The sequence below is a fragment of the Pygocentrus nattereri genome, chromosome 2 (genome assembly GCF_015220715.1).
Source record: "Pygocentrus nattereri isolate fPygNat1 chromosome 2, fPygNat1.pri, whole genome shotgun sequence".
NCBI classification, from domain to species: Eukaryota; Metazoa; Chordata; class Actinopteri; order Characiformes; family Serrasalmidae; genus Pygocentrus; species Pygocentrus nattereri.
Genome location: NC_051212.1, coordinates 51,683,296 through 51,703,513, shown reverse-complemented (window position 1 = coordinate 51,703,513; position 20,218 = coordinate 51,683,296). Strand labels below are relative to the sequence as shown.

At 43.5% G+C, this 20,218-nt stretch overlaps 2 protein-coding genes across 3 annotated transcripts in view; one reads left to right on the top strand and one right to left on the bottom strand.

Moving 5' to 3' along the window:
- The window catches only part of ak5 (adenylate kinase 5), a 99,971-nt gene extending 98,527 nt beyond the window's left edge, over positions 1-1,444 (top strand). The window contains exon 14 of the mRNA XM_017683593.2: positions 33-1,444. Coding sequence (XP_017539082.1) covers positions 33-98 — 66 coding nt within the window. The 3' untranslated portion in view covers positions 99-1,444. The remainder of the gene's footprint in view (positions 1-32) is intronic.
- Positions 1,445-2,472: 1,028 nt separating this feature from the next.
- Positions 2,473-20,218, bottom strand: part of zzz3 (zinc finger, ZZ-type containing 3) — a 32,663-nt gene continuing 14,917 nt past the window's right edge. For both annotated transcript variants that reach the window (XM_017714680.2, XM_017714681.2), the window contains exons 3-12: positions 19,126-19,264; positions 17,974-18,121; positions 16,415-16,539; positions 11,504-11,575; positions 10,852-10,953; positions 10,511-10,606; positions 9,526-9,675; positions 7,403-7,537; positions 5,908-6,008; positions 2,473-3,884 (exon numbers count right to left, since the gene is read on the bottom strand). In XM_017714680.2, the coding sequence (XP_017570169.1) occupies positions 3,740-3,884; positions 5,908-6,008; positions 7,403-7,537; positions 9,526-9,675; positions 10,511-10,606; positions 10,852-10,953; positions 11,504-11,575; positions 16,415-16,539; positions 17,974-18,121; positions 19,126-19,264 (1,213 nt within the window). In that variant the 3' untranslated portion in view covers positions 2,473-3,739. The remainder of the gene's footprint in view (positions 3,885-5,907; positions 6,009-7,402; positions 7,538-9,525; positions 9,676-10,510; positions 10,607-10,851; positions 10,954-11,503; positions 11,576-16,414; positions 16,540-17,973; positions 18,122-19,125; positions 19,265-20,218) is intronic.

Below are 20,218 nucleotides of genomic sequence, written 5' to 3'. Positions count from 1 at the left end.
ACCTCCTTACATTTCTGTGTGTGTGCGTGCAGATTGATGCCGAACAGCCCCCTGACGAGGTGTTTGAGCAGATATGCCTGGTCCTGGACTCTTGCTAAAGGCCAGAACCGCACAACTGCCCCCTGCTGGACCAAACAATCACCTGCAATGCCACAGCACACAAACCTACGTCATGAACCCCACACACCATCCACAACTATCCACCAAAGCAGGGCAAGGACATCTGCCAGCAGCTTGTGACTTCTCTCAACGTCTCGCCAGTCTTCTTCCTCGCTGTACATAGCAGCTCAACGAAAACCGCCTGCAGAGACACGAAACGCACCCGCCTGCTTGTTGTTAAAGAACCACGTGCAAACGCTGACGGCTCTAGGCTACAGTTCTTCAGCTCCATCTAGTATGAAGAGTTCATTCCTACAACCTGCTGTTCATGCCACTCCAGCCACCCTGCACTACTGCATTTACATTACAGCGGAGCACTTTTTCCCTTTTTTTGATGTTTTCCATTGATTTTCTATGGAGACAGGTGGCAGTGCTGTGCAAAGGCATCGTGGGAGTAGCAGTGGAAGAGTAAGCAAGGAGAGTGGAAATAAACTGCTGAACTTTATGCAAATGAGAAGCTCATTTTGCCAGCCAACGATATTATATAGAGAGGTGCATTATCATGTTGCCCAGTCAAAAACATTGAAATCAGTGCAGAGGACATGAAGAAACTAAGAGGAAATCACTACAAATGGGGAGATAAATATATTTTAAACATCCAAGAGGAGATTATTATCATTATTATCATCATTATTATTATTATTATTATCGTCATCCTGAGCATTATTTGAATCTCATTTTTAAAAATTGAAGATTTTTGGCCTGTTGTCAGCTTCTAGCCCACAACTCCATATACACCACTGCTACGTTAAACCTGCTTTCATTTCATCTCCCCCAAAGCAGCCAGTGATTACAGGCGGGGCCGATTCCCATAGCTGTAACGTAAACACCGCCAAAGATAAGCAGCTGAGCAAGTTCCACAACATCTTATCAGCACTATTTTCTACAACCTGCAGGAAGGGAAGCAGCACAGAGAGCAGATGGACATCTGTCACGTCTCCTCACACATCCTAGTGCACTACAGCATGCCAGAATAGCAGTACGATCAATAAGCCAACCGCTTTTTGTGTATTTAATTAAAAAGACAAAAAAAAGTTCAGGCTTTGTATTTACTGTGTGTCTGGCTAAAGGCTTAAGGAGCGGATGAATTTCACCTTGAAGTCTGGTTGTTGTGTTCCTTCTGAAACATTTGGATGAAATAAAACCATTTCATATGTAAATCTGTTCTGCTGAGAGTTTAAGGCCGTGGGAAGTGGAGTACGAGGCTGTACACATGGACCGATACAGAAGCAAGAGGGTGATGACATGTAAGCAGTGATTCTCAATAAATTGTTTTGCATCTGAACCATTTTCATTTTGCATTTCTCTTTAAAAGAAATACATGAATGAAATAACTTTGCATATTCATAACAAGTTCTCTCCTAATAATCATTCCATTAAATGCTCAGTAATTAAGGGATAATGGAGCTGTTAAACTGCGCCCGCCTTGCTTGGGTCATGAGAAATGGTGCATTAATGTCACATTAGTGCCATCTGGTGGCTACATGACCGCAGCTGCAGCTCAGCTGCAGCTCAGCCTGTTTAGAGCTTGTTCACAGCATCTGAACGTGGAAACAATCAGAACAAAAGGCATCACCGAGTGCGTTTACGTGCACTTCATCATCTCATACAACCAGCCAATAAACTCACGCAACATAACGTAGAACTTTCACATCGCAGATTTTTTTAATGCCGCCTCTTTACCTGAAAATATGAACAAATATAACCTAAAAAGATGAAGAATATTCAAGTCTTTCGTTCCGTCAAGCATGTATTTCGTCTCCGCATCGCTCCAAAAGCGTTTTGCTGCGTCTCGCGGCGACGCTGCTCGCTTATTTCCGGTACCGCCGTCTGTTTCTCAAATGCGCAGACTGAGAAACCTGAAAGAAATCCGAGTAAGAGTTCACATGCCCTGAGAAATCTGATTACCGAGCTAAAGTCCAGCCTCTTTATCAGATTTATGAATCAGATTTCTAGACCTTACTCTGATCTAAGAAGATGGGAGTGTGCTGTTTGATGTGAATAACCAGATAACTGCGGAAATCTGATTATGATGGGATTATTAAGAGCAGGTAAACACGCTCGCTGAGATTATTCACTGGAGCGACTGAAGAGAAAGTCCGAGCGGAAAGTGAGACGAACACCGAGACAGAAGGACGATGCCACAGTCGGGTGTAGAAAGACTTTTCACATACTTTTATTTCCACAGTTCTCCTCTAACATTTTAACATTATTTAAGAACAGACTTTTATACACTGATATTGAAGCGGGGGGAGGGAGGGAGGGAGGGAGGGAGGGAGGGAGGGTTTTTGGGCGGGGCGGGGGGGGGGGGGGGTGAACCAAACAGAATCCATACAAAATGGTCTACTTGAAGCACAACAAAATCTACGTGTATAAAATAATGTGGGTGTACCACTCGGGCGGCAGCCGCCACCTTGATATCTTTTTGCGGCATCTCTGCCATTTAAATAGATTAATAAAAATACAATTTTGTCGTGGACCACAAGGAAACTGCGAAATGAAAAAGAAAAACAACAAAAAAAAAAAAAAAATGAATTACAAGGACCTAAGGGCATGATGACCGGGCAGTTTCTCCACAAAGAGCAAACGTGCCACAAGCGTTTTTTCCCCCTCTTCTAAAATGAGTGACCGGGTTTAGACATGGAATCATCTGGACAATAAAAAAAAAAAAAAAAAAGATGGCACAGCACCTACCACTGGCTAGTTTCACCATACATTTGTATACTCCACATGATCGACGACAAAACACTCTGAGAAAGAAAAATGGAAATGACACCCTTTTCATCCCCCCCCTACGTTCATACACTTATTTACCTACCAAGTGCGTCTCAGCTGGTCTTGTCCGTGCTGTAGTGCTTCGTAGTTGAAAACCTAACAGGCTTTAAGTGGAGTGGGTTAAAAAAAAAAAAGCGATGTAAGAGTTGGTGTGATAAAAAAAAAAAACAAACAAAAAAAAACAAACAAGCAGCTTCTAGTAAAAGTGGTAGCCCACTGCAAGAGACATGGATTCAGGGTCCGTCAAGATGGGTTTGTGTTTTTTTTTTACCGTTAAGAACGTCTGAGTTGTTAGCAAATCCCCCTCGATTGGTTAAAAACCTGGCGTGAATCGAAAAGACAGCGGCTTCAGCACCAAGCCCCTCCCGTTCCTGTCCAGCCCAAACACGGAAAAGCTTCACTTAGAGTTACACTACAGACAACACCGTTTGAACGTCGATGTGAACTCCCTTCCCCGTCTGCCCGAAAAGCCAGACGGACAGTCTCGACTGCTCTCTGCACAAATTCATACCTGCACCAGACACGTACACGAACACTCACACTTCTACCACGACCCTCGGGAGTCTGGAGGGGATGTGTGTCAGGATGACGCTGCGCCTTCCTCTCTCTGCATGTTTAACATGGCGTGTTAACTGGAGTCGGCCGGCTCGGGGTGCGGCGGCCGTTGTGCGAGCGGTTGGTTGTTTGGGTTTGAGGTGCGGCCTGGTCTGCGGAACCCTCCTCCTTCTGCTGTAAGCGGTTCTGCCTCTCGGGTGGATGAGCCATGCACGGAATGCCCCGGGGGCTGCAGCCCGCCTCGCTTGTGTCATCTGTTGGCCGGGAAGTAGTTGGGGTCCAGGTAGTTGTAGCCTGCGCTGGGCGGCAGGCAGTAGTCTCTGTCCAGGAACGTCTCGGCCTGGTAGACCGGCTCCAGACGGTGGCTGGGCTTGTGGGTTTCCGTCTTGAACAAACTGAAGCAGCAAAGTGAGTTAAGAAGGGTTACATGGGTACAGTAGTAAAGAACCCCTTAAACTGCAGGCCCGACGAGGTTATTCGTTCAAAAAAGGGCCCATATCCTACTTTTTTCTTATATATCGTCTAAAGAAAAACATGCATCTCCAAAATTGTAAGAGGGCAAAAACGTTCTTCACTTTTAATGTAGGTCAATGGAAAGGGATTTTTTTTCCTAAGCAATTTTGATGCATTTTTATTGGTCCGTTCATCATAAAATTTGCACAAAATGTAAAGAAAGGCTGCCACGAAAAGTGAAAAGTCACAAAAGAAGGGACATAAATGGTTTTCTCTGGACAGTGACAATATTCATCCAACGATTTATGTACCAAAAATTTCCATTTCCCAACCTTTCATCGCTGCCTTTAAGACTGATGCATGTAAATAAGCTTTATTCCAATTGGTTGCCCTGACCTGTGGTGCCTCATTTAAAAAGCCGTCCAAACTGAATGGCTATTTGTGACTTGAGCTTGGATGGCTGGGTGTAACCTGCTGTAGGCTGAATAGGGGAAAATATATAAATATGTTGGTTTGTGACACTGAAGGTCAACTGTTTTCAGAGCTTAGCGTCCGTGTGTACGCTGCATACGCTGGGCAGTGAGCTTGGGGTGGGGGCTGTCGGACACCTGCAGGGATGTTTTCAGGCAAACCAGATTAGTAGTGCATCAGATACTTTGGCTGGGATAAAAACTGTTGATCTGGATTCTTTACTCAAGATCCAAACTCTGTGTGTTGGATTTCCCACAGCAGTTGTTTTGAACTGCTTATGAATTTCACAGGATTTTTCTATACGTTTCTGAAATCTGTACTCAATAAAACACTTTACTCCAGGGCAGCGTTCACCCACAAGTCCTTTTTGTGAGTTCAGACCTTGCCTTCAACATGGTGGTGGTAGTATGAGAGAAGACTGAGTGAGGGAGGGGGAAGAGAGCTGGGATCTGAGCAGCTTCTGCCTGTAGCTAGCGGTTGTCTTTACATTGTGCATAAATTTCATGGTAATTGAACCAAAAGAAATGATCAGAAATGACTTGGAATCAAGTTGCACCGGCGTACAATAAGAATGGCTTTCTTCTTTCTCCTGTGAAGTGTTTATTCTACAAGATAAGGTTTTGTCCCAACAGCAGCGACGTGTTGACAGCAGCGACTGTTCTATGCATCATTATTGTTGCGTGCAATTTAATGAGCGTTTATCTTTTAGTAGCTAAAGTTTCATTCGATCATTTGTAATACTTACGCTGCCACATCATCAGCATGTTAGTATTATAAACATTAAGGTGCTAGGTCAACCAAAAAGGTGCCACGACAACAACATGTCAGGAAAAAAACGATGCCACCAGACGGGCTTCATCAAGTTGACATTAAAGCTGACAGAAGCCGTCATTATGACAGATGACTTCTACTGGAATAAGCCTTTAATGTACGTTTATGTCTGCTGTCATGATGAGTTTATGAAGGTGACATGAAGCTCTGACACTGCCATACAGTAAAGCGTAAAGCCATTCCCTGAGTACAGAGTCCGTGATGTATAACTGGAGAAATCGTGCGAAATTCATATGCAGATTAAAACGAGTGAAAATCCAAAGCACTGAGGTCTTGACTAGTAAGGACTCAGATAAGCTCGACTGTATTGGAAAGCCATATTAGAACCTATCCCAGCCAGGGTGACTGATCAGGCATTAGAGCTGGGCTTACTCCTGACTCGAGGAGGATTTGATTTGCCTGAAAATGGTCCCTGCAGATGTTAAAGAAGGCTTTCCTGGCAGTAAAGTGTTCGATTCAAGCCGGTGCACTGCACTTTTAACTGGTTCGTATTTAAAGGCCAGTCGTTGGACTGGTTATGTAATGTTGGAGTAGGTGTACAACGCGTCAAACGCAGAGCAACTAACTAAATCTTAGTAACATTCTTGCTAAAAATCTTGTGGATCCCATTTCTCTCATACAGAGACAGCTGGCAGTGGAGAACAGGAGCAGAATGGTTCTGACCAGTCGGAGCAGTTTCCACAGAAGTCAACGGCGCTGTCCTGCGGGCAGTCCTGGCAGTGCCACCGCACACCCTGGATCGGCTCCATGCCACACACATCACACTGAGGGAGGAACACACACACACACAGGCTGTAAATGCCACCATGTAAATGATCAAGACAGACAAAGAGCTTTGGAGAAATATTTTTAAACCAGAGCCAAGTCTAAACTTTAATGTGCCTCATAAAGCTGAAGCTGGTACTTTGAAAAATTCCATCAAAGTCCCTCCTGATATGCCACCTGCTTTACCCCAAGGTTCTGCTGCTGATACTGACACAATGCTGGATGTGTATCCGTGATTCGGGAAGTACCGGTTTCCATTTCTATTCCAACATATGCTGTAAAGCCTTCCAGAAAAGCAGACAGTTACTGCAGCAAAGGGAAGAAAACTCCCTATTAATACCCCTGATTTCTAAAGAAACATAAGCAGGTGTCAAACTTGCGGACATGGACTGCACGTTCAGACCAAACACCCCCTTAGCTGAACATGAACAGGCAGTGGGGTTTTTTTTGGTCCAGTTAGTTATGAGGACAGCACTTCCGTAGCTAAAGCTAGCTTTACATAATGCAACTTTGGTCCCAGTCCCTTTTCTTAATTTATTAAGCCCTACACCTTGTTTGAGGGTCATCTTGCCCCTTGGAACGGAGTTACAAGGTGTAGTGGTCGACATCTCCCCTACGAAATGGGACCCTGAAATAAAAGGAACTTAACAGCTACCAGCGCCGCTCTGTAGGCGACCCTGCCAGTCTGCAGTGACGGCAGAGGAGGGGAAAGTTCAGCTCCTCACACGTTATTCATCACCACCCACCCCTAATTCGTCAGTGATGTGAAGCTGAAGTCAGATATTCTCCAGCTTCTTGCTGGAATTTAATAAATGGAGCAGCGTTTCTGACGCCTGAGGCACCAGAACGTAACTGCTGCACCGTTTAAAGTGGAACGGGAAAGTTGGCTAGCTCCCGAAAAAACCAACTAGTGATTTTTTTCTATGCTTGTTATGAAGAAAAGAACCAAAATACACTGAAACGACATTGAACTAAGACAATACAGTGGTTATTGTAATTGTGGGTTTCTTTGGTCTTGTTTAGCCGTCATGTCGGTTTTTCTTTTCCTATATAAAACTGATTGGATTGTACTTCCGAAAAACGCCTGTGTGGAGGGTCATGTAGCCCCAACACTTTGCCCTACCCTTCCATCTCAACCAGAATCGTGGTGAGTGGTAGGGGCGAGGGGTGAACTGGGATTGGGCCTTGAAGTCTTGAATCTCTCAGGTGTCACTCATTTTCACTCAGTCCTGCTCCCTTCAGGTTGCTTATTTTGCCACTGCACTGACTGGACTACTGTTTGAACCTCTTTCTCTGACACTGCTTCAAAACAGGAAAATCAATAAATCCACAGCTTGGAGTGGACAGCAGAGCTCTAACCGTGCATGGCCAGCTGAGTCGAAGTGTGCAGTACCTTGTAGCCCAAGTGCTGCGTGAGAGCACTTTCACTCTGGATCTCGTGGATCTTCTGCTTCCTGAGTCTTTTCAGCTCTTGCAGCTCTTTGTACTCCGGCAGGTGTCTCAACTCCACCGGCACATCCTCCTCGTCCTGAACAGAGATAGAGTGCATAGGACTCAATAAAGGAAACCAATTATTATGCTCATTTTTATGATTCATCATTCTATTTTTGGGGTTTAATGGTATGTAAATACTGTGTCCCTCTGCTCCCGTCTGAAACGCTCTGTTAGAGCTCCTGTGTTTTTAAGCCCCGCCTCCCGATCAGCCCAGTGTGCCCTGACTTGTCAGCTTGCCCACTCTGTTCTGGTTGGTCAACCGCTATGGTAGCAGCATACTGCTACAAGTTCCACCCCTAAAGACGGCAAGTAAGGACTGTGTTACGCGATTACATCATCTGGTAACAGCTGGAATTCCAACGAGGCGGTTCAGGCAGCTGAGAAAAATGGTTTATGTGGGAGAGAGTTTCTCTGAGCTTTGTAATTCTGTAGGCTGTTTACATGCACAAAAAGCTACAGTACACTACAATACAGCCCTTGTAATTCTACTGCCACTCCGGTTCAATGGAAGATTGGACAGACACCCTGAAGAAAAATCCATATCACCTCATTACAGTCTGCTCAGGATGGTAGGTCATGGATAGACCTTCCAAAACCAAGGCTGACAGACCATCCTAGAGGACAAAGGTTCTTCCAAACTGCCCAAGAAAGCCAATCACATTCCATATTTCACCTCATTATAGTCAATACAAAAACAACTTCTCCCAAGTTAGAGCTTCTAAAACCGGTAAAACCGACTATCCGAAACGTCATGAAAATGAAAAACTACTCATAAATGCCAATGAAAAGCAGGATCTCACTGCAGCTCAACACAAACACTTAAAACCAAAGCTACGGTCTGTTTTTCCAACTAAGCACCAAAAGCAAAACTGCAGTCAGGTCCTGTGAAACCAATCGGTTTGGCGTGCCAAAGTTGTCCTGACGCAAAGCAACCCACGCTGCCCATGTCTTCACCACGGCCCACTGACCCGCCAGCACATAAAGGTTACATATCAGAGCAGAAGGGAAAACGTCACAGCTTTGAGGCGAATTCGTCAGAGCACATCCCACCCACCCCTTACGGGTCAGTGGGAGACGGGAAAAAGTCAGCGACTGTAACGCACACCCACACGGCATAGACAGCCGGGTCATTTGTAATGCTTCTCTAAACAGAGTCTAAAGATAAAATACAGATGACCACAGGAATAGACTGACACAGGCCGGCGAGGTCTCACCTTTCCATCGAACCTCATGAGTCTGGCTGGCAAAGTACTTTAAGTAAGAAGTGATGAGATACAGTCAGCTTTTTTTTCATGCTGCTACACTGTGGTAAAAATAGACTGGTGTAGAAACGGCACTTCTCCACTAAATATTTATGCAAATGTAAAGGAATTCTAATGAAATTATGCTCTGTAGCTTCTATTCCTTCTAATTAATTAATTAACTCATTAATAATAAGGGATACATGATGGTATTGGAATCACATCCGTGTCAACAGACATTTGGTTAAAAAAATTGTTCTCTCCTTCAAACAGATGTTTAGGGTTGACCAATATTTCTATATTATTACACACACACACACACACACACACACACACACACACACACACACACAAAACATTTAGGAAACGCTGGGGTACTGTGCTAAAATATCTGCATATTTTATATATAAATATATAAATAAATGTTAGATTTCCACGTAGTGTTAGTTCAGGCAGATTTGGGCCCAATTTCAATATTTTATAAACGATTATGAATCTGGATCAGCAGATATGTACATTAAAATTCCCATATCTGTGCAACCCTAAAACTGATTAATTATTCTTCTCACCACCAGATTTACCACCAATTTTAGTCTCAGCCTTCGGAAAATATTTTAGTGGCCCCTCCCACTGACAGACTATTTATTTTAATAAGCAGAATCCGGGAATACTGAATCAAAGACGGAGAATGTCTGGGCAAAGACAGGCACAAACTTCAAAGAACAGAAAGGACTGTATGAAGATCATCTTCTTAGCAGAGAGATCGTAACTGGGCACTGACCGAGTCGTCAGCCGTGTTGTCCTGCAGGCTGCTGAAGAAGCTGGGGCGTTCGTCCTCATCGTCCATGTAGACGGGCGGCTCGTAGGAGGTGAGGAAGGTGGACGGCCTGTACAGGTGCTTGTTGAGGTGGTGATGCCTTTTACTGGAGGCCTGCAGAGAACATACCGTCAGCTGGTATCTATTCAATAACCCCTGGGAACAGGACTGTCCCATTAAACTGCACTGCACATTTGAACATGACTCTGGCGCTCATCGAGTGTTTGCAGCTAACATAAACCAAAAAAAGCTCGGCTGATCGTTAAAACTGTGTTTGAACAATAAATGACCTTCAATTCTGCAGTTAATATATAATATAGGGTGCTTATTCACCCTGAAGATCAGCACACAGACTCCTGGTCACCATAGCAACGCCTTCAACAATCTCACCTGGCTAGTAGCCAACGAAACGGCAAAGAGAAAAATTTAAGACGAACATCAATAATTTGGAGACTCGATTACATTAATAATCACTCCATCTGGTTTCCTGATGCATTTAATCCGCAACGAGAAAGTGTCAAACACTAAAGTCGTAAAGCTGACGTCAGCTTCTTGCTCGAATTCTCCCGTTCCACCTCAAATGGTGCACCATTTAAGATGAAACGAGAAAATTCAAAACAGCCTTGTAAAAAAATTAACGTTAAGAGACATTTTACAAGAAACTATTCCACTTCTGAAGAAAAGTTTCCTGCTGGAGATGCGAGAAAAGCGTCTATAGCTGAGCTAAAGCTTAAAGCAGCGCTGAGTAAGTCCGTGTTTCTGGTTATCATTTTTTGCCTGTACTAGAACATCCAGCACATTCTGAGACACCTTTACAACCAAGATGGAAAAAAAACAGACATAAAATGTCGTGGCTCCCAAGGTGGTTTGATTTTTAACGAAAGGTTCTTCTCAACATTTGGGTTGCCGACCTCTGACATAGACCAACCACTAAAAACAGAGGCAGTACCTTTTTGCTGTACATGCACAGGTTCGGGGTTCTTCCTGGTACTGGAATCCCGGCTTTCGTCAGTTTGATGAAGTACTTTTGCACCCGGCTGGCAACCTAGAGCGCAGACAGAAACGGAGATGCTGAGGTGAACACATAACATCTGCTTTGGAGTCGGGGCTTTTAGAGGTTTAGTTACTTGAGAAAGACTTTGGAAAGGCTGAATAACAAGCGCATTTTATTACGTTAAAAATGTGACTCTCCACCTCCGAACGGAGAATATTTTGGCAAAGGAAAACAGAGAGAGCGTCAAAAAATAAATAAATAAATAAATAAAAAACGGAGAAATGTGGAGGAGTCACCTGTTTGGCTGTCCTGTTCCCCAGTTCATCTGCGATCTTCTGCCAACGTTTCGACTCCACCTCCTCAGGTGGAAACTTCAGAAGCAGCTGCTCCAGCTTTTTCTACACAGAGCAGAACAGGGACTTTACTCCAGGCACAGACGAGGAAAAAAGCTAAACACAGGAAATGTGTTAAATAACAGTACCTAAGATAAACAACACGGCACAAGGATATTAGACTGCATCGGTCACTGACACGATGGGGTGATGAACTATAATTATGTTATTTAAACTTTCCATTCGTTCGGATCTAATAATTCTGCAATTATTTTAAAATCAGAGGGAAAATAAACGGTCTCTGCTACAATCACCCTGCAAGCACATGCCTGGTCAACTGCTTGCTTACAACGTTATAATCTGAACAGTAAACAGCAGAAATGCTATGATCTATGAACTTTTGGCGTTTCAAGGAAACATGAGAAGTTCTTTTAAAGTAATACCATTTTCGGTATCTTTTAACACAGAAAACTAACGATTCTGACCACTGACATGACGGTAATTGTTTTCCCATCCCATATCTAGTATTAACTGGGGTCAGGTTGGCACTTAACAGTGGCAGGACATTTATTTAGTCCAAATGACAGCTAGGCTGTCTGAGAACGCAGGTCTTTACCTGTTCCTCCACGGTCCACAGCTGGTTAAACGTGTCTGGTTTGTTCTGGTGAAATGGTCTCCCTCTGATCATCTGCAACAACAGCAAAGCCACTGGTTAGCAATGCTACGGTAATCTGGCAAGACATCTATTTTCAAAGCATCTACGATCTAAGACCACTGAAAATATCTTGACTGACAAGTGATGGTCAAAGACAGGCAAACGGACATAATTCACCAAGAAATTTCTTCTTGAAACTTGCACAGTTTTCACAAAGATTCTGATATTCACCAGTGTTTTCTCATCTGGGACCTGTTCTTACTCAAGAGCACGAAGTCGAGAACAGATCTGTGGTTTAAGAACACGTCATTAATCTAACGTAGACTTTTTTCTTAGAATCTTTTCTCAAGAACAGATTTAAGGAAAAAGCTTAGGAGGATACCGGCGAAAGAGGCCCGAAGCCCATTTTGGGGGAAATCCGCAAGAGATTAAAGTAAAAATCTATTAATGCAGTGATGGATCAGAAGAAAACTCGAAGAAAACATTGCCTTTTACAGCATTACAGCTCTTACAGTCACGACGTTAAGATATGAAAACATTTTTCTCTGTTTGACTTGTTAATAAGATGAACAAACGGAGCCTGAGGTCACTGGAATGCATGCCCCAAACATGCAGTCCATATCAGATGGGACCGTTTCCAAAAGAAAGCTATTTGAGACTTTGTATCCTGTTGAACATCTTGTGCCCAACTTCCTTTACTAGCGATGCTTTGAAAGTGCCTTAGAATCACAGGGGGCCTAGAGCAGAACCGCAGCTGTGACATTTGAATCCTGTCTGCATTTAAGTCAAAGAGAAATCAATTAAAGCAAAGCAAACGATGATGAATCCAGACTGACGTGAAGATCAATCAGGCTCCTTTCAACAGTAGGGCTACAACTAAGGGTCTATAATCAACTATCCGACAGATCAATTCTTGATTAAGGGAGCATAAAACCTGCTCTTCCCTCATACTTTGCTGCTGCCGTCATTCCCACAATTTCTTCATTGGTGACACGACGAAACGGAGACTTTCATACCTGATGCTTCATGTCTACTGCCTATTGCAATCAGTCAGAATGACCACATGCACATCTATTATTCTTTGTTGACCAGAACGATACACATATTAGAGCAGAATTCGATGCTATTGTGTCCAGTGTTGCATGATTTCCACGATGTAAATGGGAATAAATTCATTTATTTAGAGTTAGTTGCTCTCTGCTATCTTGCACTGAGAGTGTCAGCACTCAAAATAAAAACTAATTCATAAAAATGGTTAATGTTACATTCCAGCAATGGGAACATGACAAATTAACTGTCCTCGTATGTGGTTACCATTCATGAAAGGGTTAAGCACAAAACACCTACTCAGAAATCGTTGGGAATCATATCGGCAGATATTTCACAAGTTTTCGTATCTATTTCATTTAGGCCCACAGGCCAAGTCAGGCCCACGACACAGTCCTAACTCAGCGCCCAAAATTATTTTAATTTACTATTCTTATCAGCCTGAGACGCACTACAACCCCCAGCATGCACTGCAACATGGTGTGTGTTCTGACCCAACAACAAAATGATGTCTGGTGTCTAGTTCAAGTAAATACTCCGTTTTAAAAGAACTGCCTACAACAATGTATTTTACTTAGAATTATTTTTAATTTTATTATTTTATTTAGAATTATTCAGTGCCTAATTTTCTGTTGCAGTTTTGACGTATTTTGAATAAACAGTGGCCCATTCAGGTCACGGCAAAACGTCGCATATAAACGAAAACACAGCCCACGGATTCGCCGAGATTTTTTAATACGGCCCTTTAGTGTTCGAGTCTGAGACCCCTGGTTTAGGCAGATGTGTACTTATAAAAATATTGGATATCAACACTGGCCTACAATTCCTATATCGATGCATTCCTATAGATCACATTCTGAACAGCAGGAGAGCACTAAGGGCTACGGTAAAACCAAATACATCCAGTTTATTTATTCAGTAAGCTGCTGCGTCTGTTCTTCCTGCCAGCTAGTACTGAAAGTTTCTGACTTTTTGGACCACATCACTCATTTCTGCACATCTGAACAACATGACAACATGACCGGGGACTCTGTCGTAACATACGCTACTGTCTTCTCATTACTACTGGACTTTCTATAGACTCTAAAAGCTGTTAAGAGAAAATCAAAGTCTTCTTAATTCATTTTTTCCTCTTTATACTGTAGTAGATTGGCCCCCCCACCCCCACCCCGGACAACATAATCATCAATCCAACAGGACACAGGTGGTTACTACACAGGTAGTTACTCAGCCACATTAGTGTCTTAGTTTGAAGAGTGAACTAGGGGAGGAACTCGCACGCTTTCATTCGTTCAGGCCTGAGTTTATGTGCACGCCAATGGGATTACAGTGCCGAGTGTAACTACTATCATTTAACCTGAATCCAGGCCAAAGCCATTTAGGGTCAGTTTCCCCAGATCCAGATTAAGCCAAAGCCTAAACTAAGTTCAGTAAATCTCAGGAATTCTTTTATCTTTTAGTGACCTCAGGGCTTGTTCTGTGGCGATGGCTTTAAAGATTCTCAAACAAACAACAGCCATCAACACATCACCATCTTCAGCAGGGTGGATCTTTTAACTGACAGTGACGGACTCCTCACACTCTTTCCATCAGAGACATGAGACATACGCATGGTCTAGATCAGGGGTCTTTTTAAAAAAAAAAAAAAAAAAAAAAAAAAAAAAAAAAAAAAAAAGGTCCAGTTAGAGAAAATGTCCTCAAGCAAAAGTCCAGAACCTCATAATGTCTAACCTACATTGTGATTCAGTGCCACATACTGTTTACTGAAGTAGCCTAGTAGGAATATCAACATCTTATACAGCCAACAACTGAATATGAAACCACAAAAGTTCAGTTTAGTACCATTTCAACAACGTTTACCCTCCGTTTTCTCTTTTTAGATCACATCATGTGGAATAACTTCCCTCTGACTCACTTTCTTCTCTGACTGCTGTTTCTCGCCTCGTCCCTCCCTGTATGGCGCCACTCACTCCAGTCTCAGTGCTCTTCGCAATGCACAGATCTGATTGGCTGAGTAGCGTCACGTGTGATATTTACAGTGCATGCAATTGGTCTGTGAGTCTCTCGGACCACTAAAGCTACCGTAAAGGCTAGAAAAGCTACGCCGATTAAAACAGGACCACCCTGTCCAAATGAAAAATTCTCCATAGTTTATTGGTTAAAAAGGTCCAGGTCCACATAGGACAGTGTCTTGATCTGGACTTGGATCGCGGTCCACCTATTAGTGACAAAGAGCAGTCTGCCCTGAACCTGGTGCCCCTGAAGCAGTGTGATGTACAGATAAATCAGAGTGACTTAAATTTCAACCCTCTAGATTTGCCAAGACACAGAAACATCAGAAATGGACGCTGTCTCGCTTCGCCTCGCTCACAAACTCAAAAACGTCTTTCAATTCCAGCACGACGAGTGTGACGTGGCAGAAAGAGCAAGGACAAAAAAAATCCAGGTAATTTGCTCAATTATTAGCGTCACCTTTTTTACATATATCAAGACATCCCAGCATTACTGTCCACACAGCAGAAGAAATTGCCATACAAAAATTCTGTCTGTATCGCTGAGCCCCAGACAGAAGAGGAAAAATAGCCGAGGGAGGCAGGTGGCAGGGGGTAGGATTTTTCCCGTTTGAGCCTACAACCAAGAGACATACATCAATTACAAAATGGCATCCAAAACACCGTCGCTTGCCTCTCCGCCTGCCCCTCCCCCACCACTCACAGCGCATGTAAAGAGATCAGTCGTCATCTTTCAGTTTGCTGAGAACTAAATTATATGTTTGGGCTGTAAAGCCTGGCCTGCTGTACCATCGGGAGCCAAACACACGGAGACGTTTCAAAAATGTATCTGCAGAAACCTGAGCAGCTCCAAACAAACGCGGCTCTGAATCTGAATGCGTTTTATTACAATTAATAAACACTGAGACATGCACAAGCAAACTGCCCTAGCCAGGCCACTCTTTATTAAGGGGTGGTTTCTTCTTGAAATCATTTTCATATTTTCCCCAGCTGGTGTTCACCTTTTTACTGCGATGTGCTAAGAAGAAGAAAAAAAAAGGGTGTAAGGGGCACGACCTTGTTCCTGTACCTTCTTCCCGCTTCGTTCTGTGTAATAAGCAGGAAAAAAAAAGATCTGAATCACTTCACACTTAACATGTACACTCACCGGCCACTTTATTAGGTAATAAAGTAAAAAGGTTGGACTTGCTAGTAAAAGGCTGGACCCCCTTTTGCCTTCAGAACTGCCTTAATTCTTCGTGGCAGACTTTCAACAAGGTGTTGGAAACGTTCCTCAGAGGTTTTGGTTGGTTATTGGAGTTCCTGTTGCCTTTCTATCATCTGGAACCAGTCTGCCCATTCTCCTCTGACCTCTCACATCAACAAGACATTTTCGTCCACACAACTGACCGCTCACTGGATATTTCCTCTTTTTCGGACCGTTCTCTGTAAACCCTAGAGATGGTTGAGTGAAAATCCCAGTAGATCAGTAGTTTCTGAAATCAACCAACAACCACGCCACGTTCAAAGCCCCTCAAATCCTCTTTCTTCCCCGTTCTGATGCTCGGTCTGCACTTCAGCAAGTTGTCTTGACGCTACCCAAACGTTGAACGGTCCATCACCAGTAAAAGCCCCACTCCGGTAATTCACGAATGTATGACGACCTACGTGTCACAGCACAAGACCTGAACGTTCAGTGAACTGCAGGTCAGACGTGGAGCTGTGACGTCAAACTGAACTCACCTTATATTCTCTTCAAATCAGGCAGGAGGTTAAATGCTTGGACAGTGCGCACCAGACAGGTGACTCAAACTGTGTGGAGGAGGAAACTCACCTGTGTTCTGTTGCTGGACATGCTGTGTTCTGGAGCATCACTAGAGGGAAGAGACGAGTAAAGAGCAGAGCCGTCGCTCTCCTTCTTGGAATCCACTGGACTTTTTGGTCTTGCCGGTAACCCCACTGTAAGCACAGCGTCGTAATGTGACAAAGGGCAGCAGATGACTTCATATAACATGCATAAAAGATTCATAGTTTGCTCATGAAGGCAAAGGCAAAACAATCCAGTGCTGTCCAACAAACATTAACCTGTAATCACAACTTTCTAGAATAGAATACATCTATGTAAACACCTCACTGGACTAGACTAGTCCAGCTAAGGTTGTTCAGAATACATGATCCATCTGATTGAACGAGGTGAGTAATCCTGAAAATAATAATTCAGTAAATAGAAGAATAACATCCGTGTAAACGCCTGTATCCGATTACATTCCCTATCGGAAAGTTTAAGTCCGTTCTGCATGTGCGTCGCATCATAGTAAGAGTTTATACCGTTCAACACGGCGGAGCAGAAACTGGTCTGCAGAGGAGACGAAGTTCATGCTCTGATCTTTAAAAGACGCCGATGGGACGGACGTCCAGCTTATGTGTCTCAGAACACGACGTCTTCCTCTCGGCCTTCTTTAATAAGGACATGTGAAGGACGTTTTCCTGAGTCTGACTTCATTTTAAAGTGATTAAAAACAAGCACTGCTCACTGCTGCTCATCTCACTCTGACTGGACTCACGTGATGCTCGCTGTCATGGTAACGTTTACACCGAGAGGTTCTCTACGCATGCGCGTAATTTTGGATCGGATTACTTGTAGTTTGCATGTAAACAGAGGTTTTCCATCAGATTGTTGAGTAGAATGAGCATAAACACCTCAGTCTTCATCTGTAACCAGAATGTATTCAAATCGACTGGTAAAAATCTAATGAAAAAATAATAATAATTCACATGTAAACTCTGACATTCACTTGGCTCGTCAGCTATGGAACTGTAGAACTGCAAAATTCGAACGTTAGAATTTTCAGAGCACCACAGTCTTAAACTTCCTGTCCTCAAGAAGTAAGGAGTTCTTAGTTTTCAAGAGTGAAAGTCCTCAAGATGGGGCCACCTAATAATAATTGAACCTCCATAAAGGAGCTTGGTCAATATATTTTTTGTCCGATAGTCACAGATTTAAAGGAGGATCGATTAAAGCTTCTTCAGATCACATAATAAAACCATGTTCACGGATGCTTTTCTGAACACCAAGCAAACATGCACTGGATAAACTTGAGAGTTCAAAAGTTCATGTGGCTTTGTGTGGCCAAACGCATACAAATGAAATATGCCTGTCACAAAAGCCAATTCAGCTGAATAAGCACGGATTCGGGAGCACAATAAAACTCATTTTTTGGTGACATCTTTTGGAAGCGAGCAAATAGAAAACAAGCATGTGTGACGATCCCCAGTAAATCTGTAATTTTGAGAGAGACATCTTCCATAGAGCGAAACATGCATTCTCTACATGTGCGGTGATTGAACAATATAAAAGAAGAGCACAGCTACCACAGCAAAAAATAAACATACCTTTGTCAAAGATCAACTTCAACCGCCTTGTTTTGCGCTTCTTGTCGCAGAACTCCCTTTCGAATTCACTGCGGCCTGAGGTGTATTGGTCCCATGCAATTTCAGGGAGCTGGACCACTCTCTGAGGACAGGGCAAGCCCAACTCAACCTGCAAAGCACAGACATGAACTTCAGAATTCAGAAGTCAACTCTTGCTGGAAACGGGCCACTTCCGATTGAAACCTAGAGATATACATGGTTGTTGAAGACTATGATATTAATATACAGGTATACCATATTGTGAATGTGTTGCTCTTATAATAAAACCATACTAGCAAAGCATTCTCATCCAGGACATCTGAGAATGTCAGGATGCTCAAAGCACACAAAGAAAGATGGAATGATTGGTCCAATACCAATACCACAGATTGATCAATACACTATACATTGATTAGGCATAACATTATGACCACCACCTTGTTTCTACTGTTACTGTTCTACTTGTTATTGTCTATTTTATCAGCTCCACTTACTGTATAGCTGCACTTTGTAGTTCTACAGTTACAGACTGTAGTCCATCTGTTTCTCTGATACTTTGTTAGCCCCTTTGTTTTTAAACCCTGTGTCCACTCACTGTCCACTCTATTAGCCACTCCTACCTTGTCGGTCCACCTTGTAGATGTAAAGTCAGAGATGACAGCTCATCTGCTGCTGCACAGTTTGTGTTGGTCATCCTCTAGTCCTTCATCAGTGGTCACAGGACGCTGGTCACAGGATGCTGCCCACAGGACGCTGTCGGCTGGATATTTTTTGTTGGTGGACGATTCTCAGTCCAGCAGCGACACTGAGGTGTTTAAAAACTACAGTAGCACTGCTGCGTCTGATCCACTCAGACCAGCACAAAACACACTAACACAAAACCACCACATCAGTGTGGTGATCCACCACACTGTACCTGCTCTGTGAGGGTCCATGGGGGTCCTGACCACTGAAGAACAGGGTAACAGAGTATCAGAGAAACAGATGGACTACAGTCTGTAACTGTAGAACTAAAGTGCAGCTATACAGTAAGTGGAGCTGATAAAGTGGACAGTGAGCGCAGAAACAAGGAGGTGGTCAGAATGTTAAACCTGATCAGCACAGAAATTTCCTGAGCTGAGATGCTGCCGTTACCTGTTTCTGAAGCTGGTCCACAAAGGCAATGGGGTCAGTCAGGGCCTGCTTCTGGTGTCGGGCTAGTGTCTCCAGGTCCAGGATGGCTTGGGTTCGCTGGGCCTCCAGCACACTGATGGTCTGGAGCAGTCTCTGATAACTTTAAAACAGGGGAAGGGGACAATGATGTAGGAGTCATGCATTATTAACAGAAGACACTTGCTATGCATCAGGACATAAAACTTGGCGGCCCATATATAATTCAATTGTGGCCTAGCACACGGAAACGCCCGAAAAAGAAAGAATCAGTAAACAGTGCAACAACTGAACCATACAGACGTGATGTGCGTAATAGCAGGGAACGAAAATGTGTTCCAATCAAAATAAAACACAACATGTCTCACGACTCTCCAAAACGCCGACGTCTTTGGCGGAGCGGCAGCGTCTTCTAACGGATTTATTTAAGAATGTGACCTTTCTTTCAATGCCTTCCAGCACACAAAGGATCCACAAATAGCTGTGCAGATCAGCAAGAGGCAAAACAAGGACTGAACAAAGACGCTGTGCTCACAAAGCAGCAGAATCAACAGCAAGCGTTCGACCTCCTGCCTAGAACTAATCTGACTCAGAAGCTCAGTGGACCTTAGAGGATCAATCTAAGCCTAACATGTCAAATATGGAAATCAATTGCAGACCACAAGCACTCAATTCCAGCAAGTACTTATTTAGAAACTTGCTCTGTCTGAGGGCGCCAAGGTCTGTTCAGCGCCCTCACCTTTTTCACAACCTGGACCGATTTTAAAAACGCAGGTGTTTGCATTCATTACGAAAAGAAGCACCCAGAGCTGTTAATATTGCAGAAAGAGTGGACAGAGTTTCAGTCTTGACACATGGCTGGTACTTTACTGCCACCTGGATACCAGCCATGTGAACTGCACTCAAACATGTTTGTTGAATGCCAAAGGGGGGGCGGGGGGGGAGGGGGCACAGGGCGCAATCTGTTAACAAGCTGCCGAGAATGACTGACTGATAAAAATCCTGGTAATGAGATTTACCACTTATTGAGTCATTTGCAATTACTGCCTTGTCAATTACGTTAATGCCACGTCAAAAA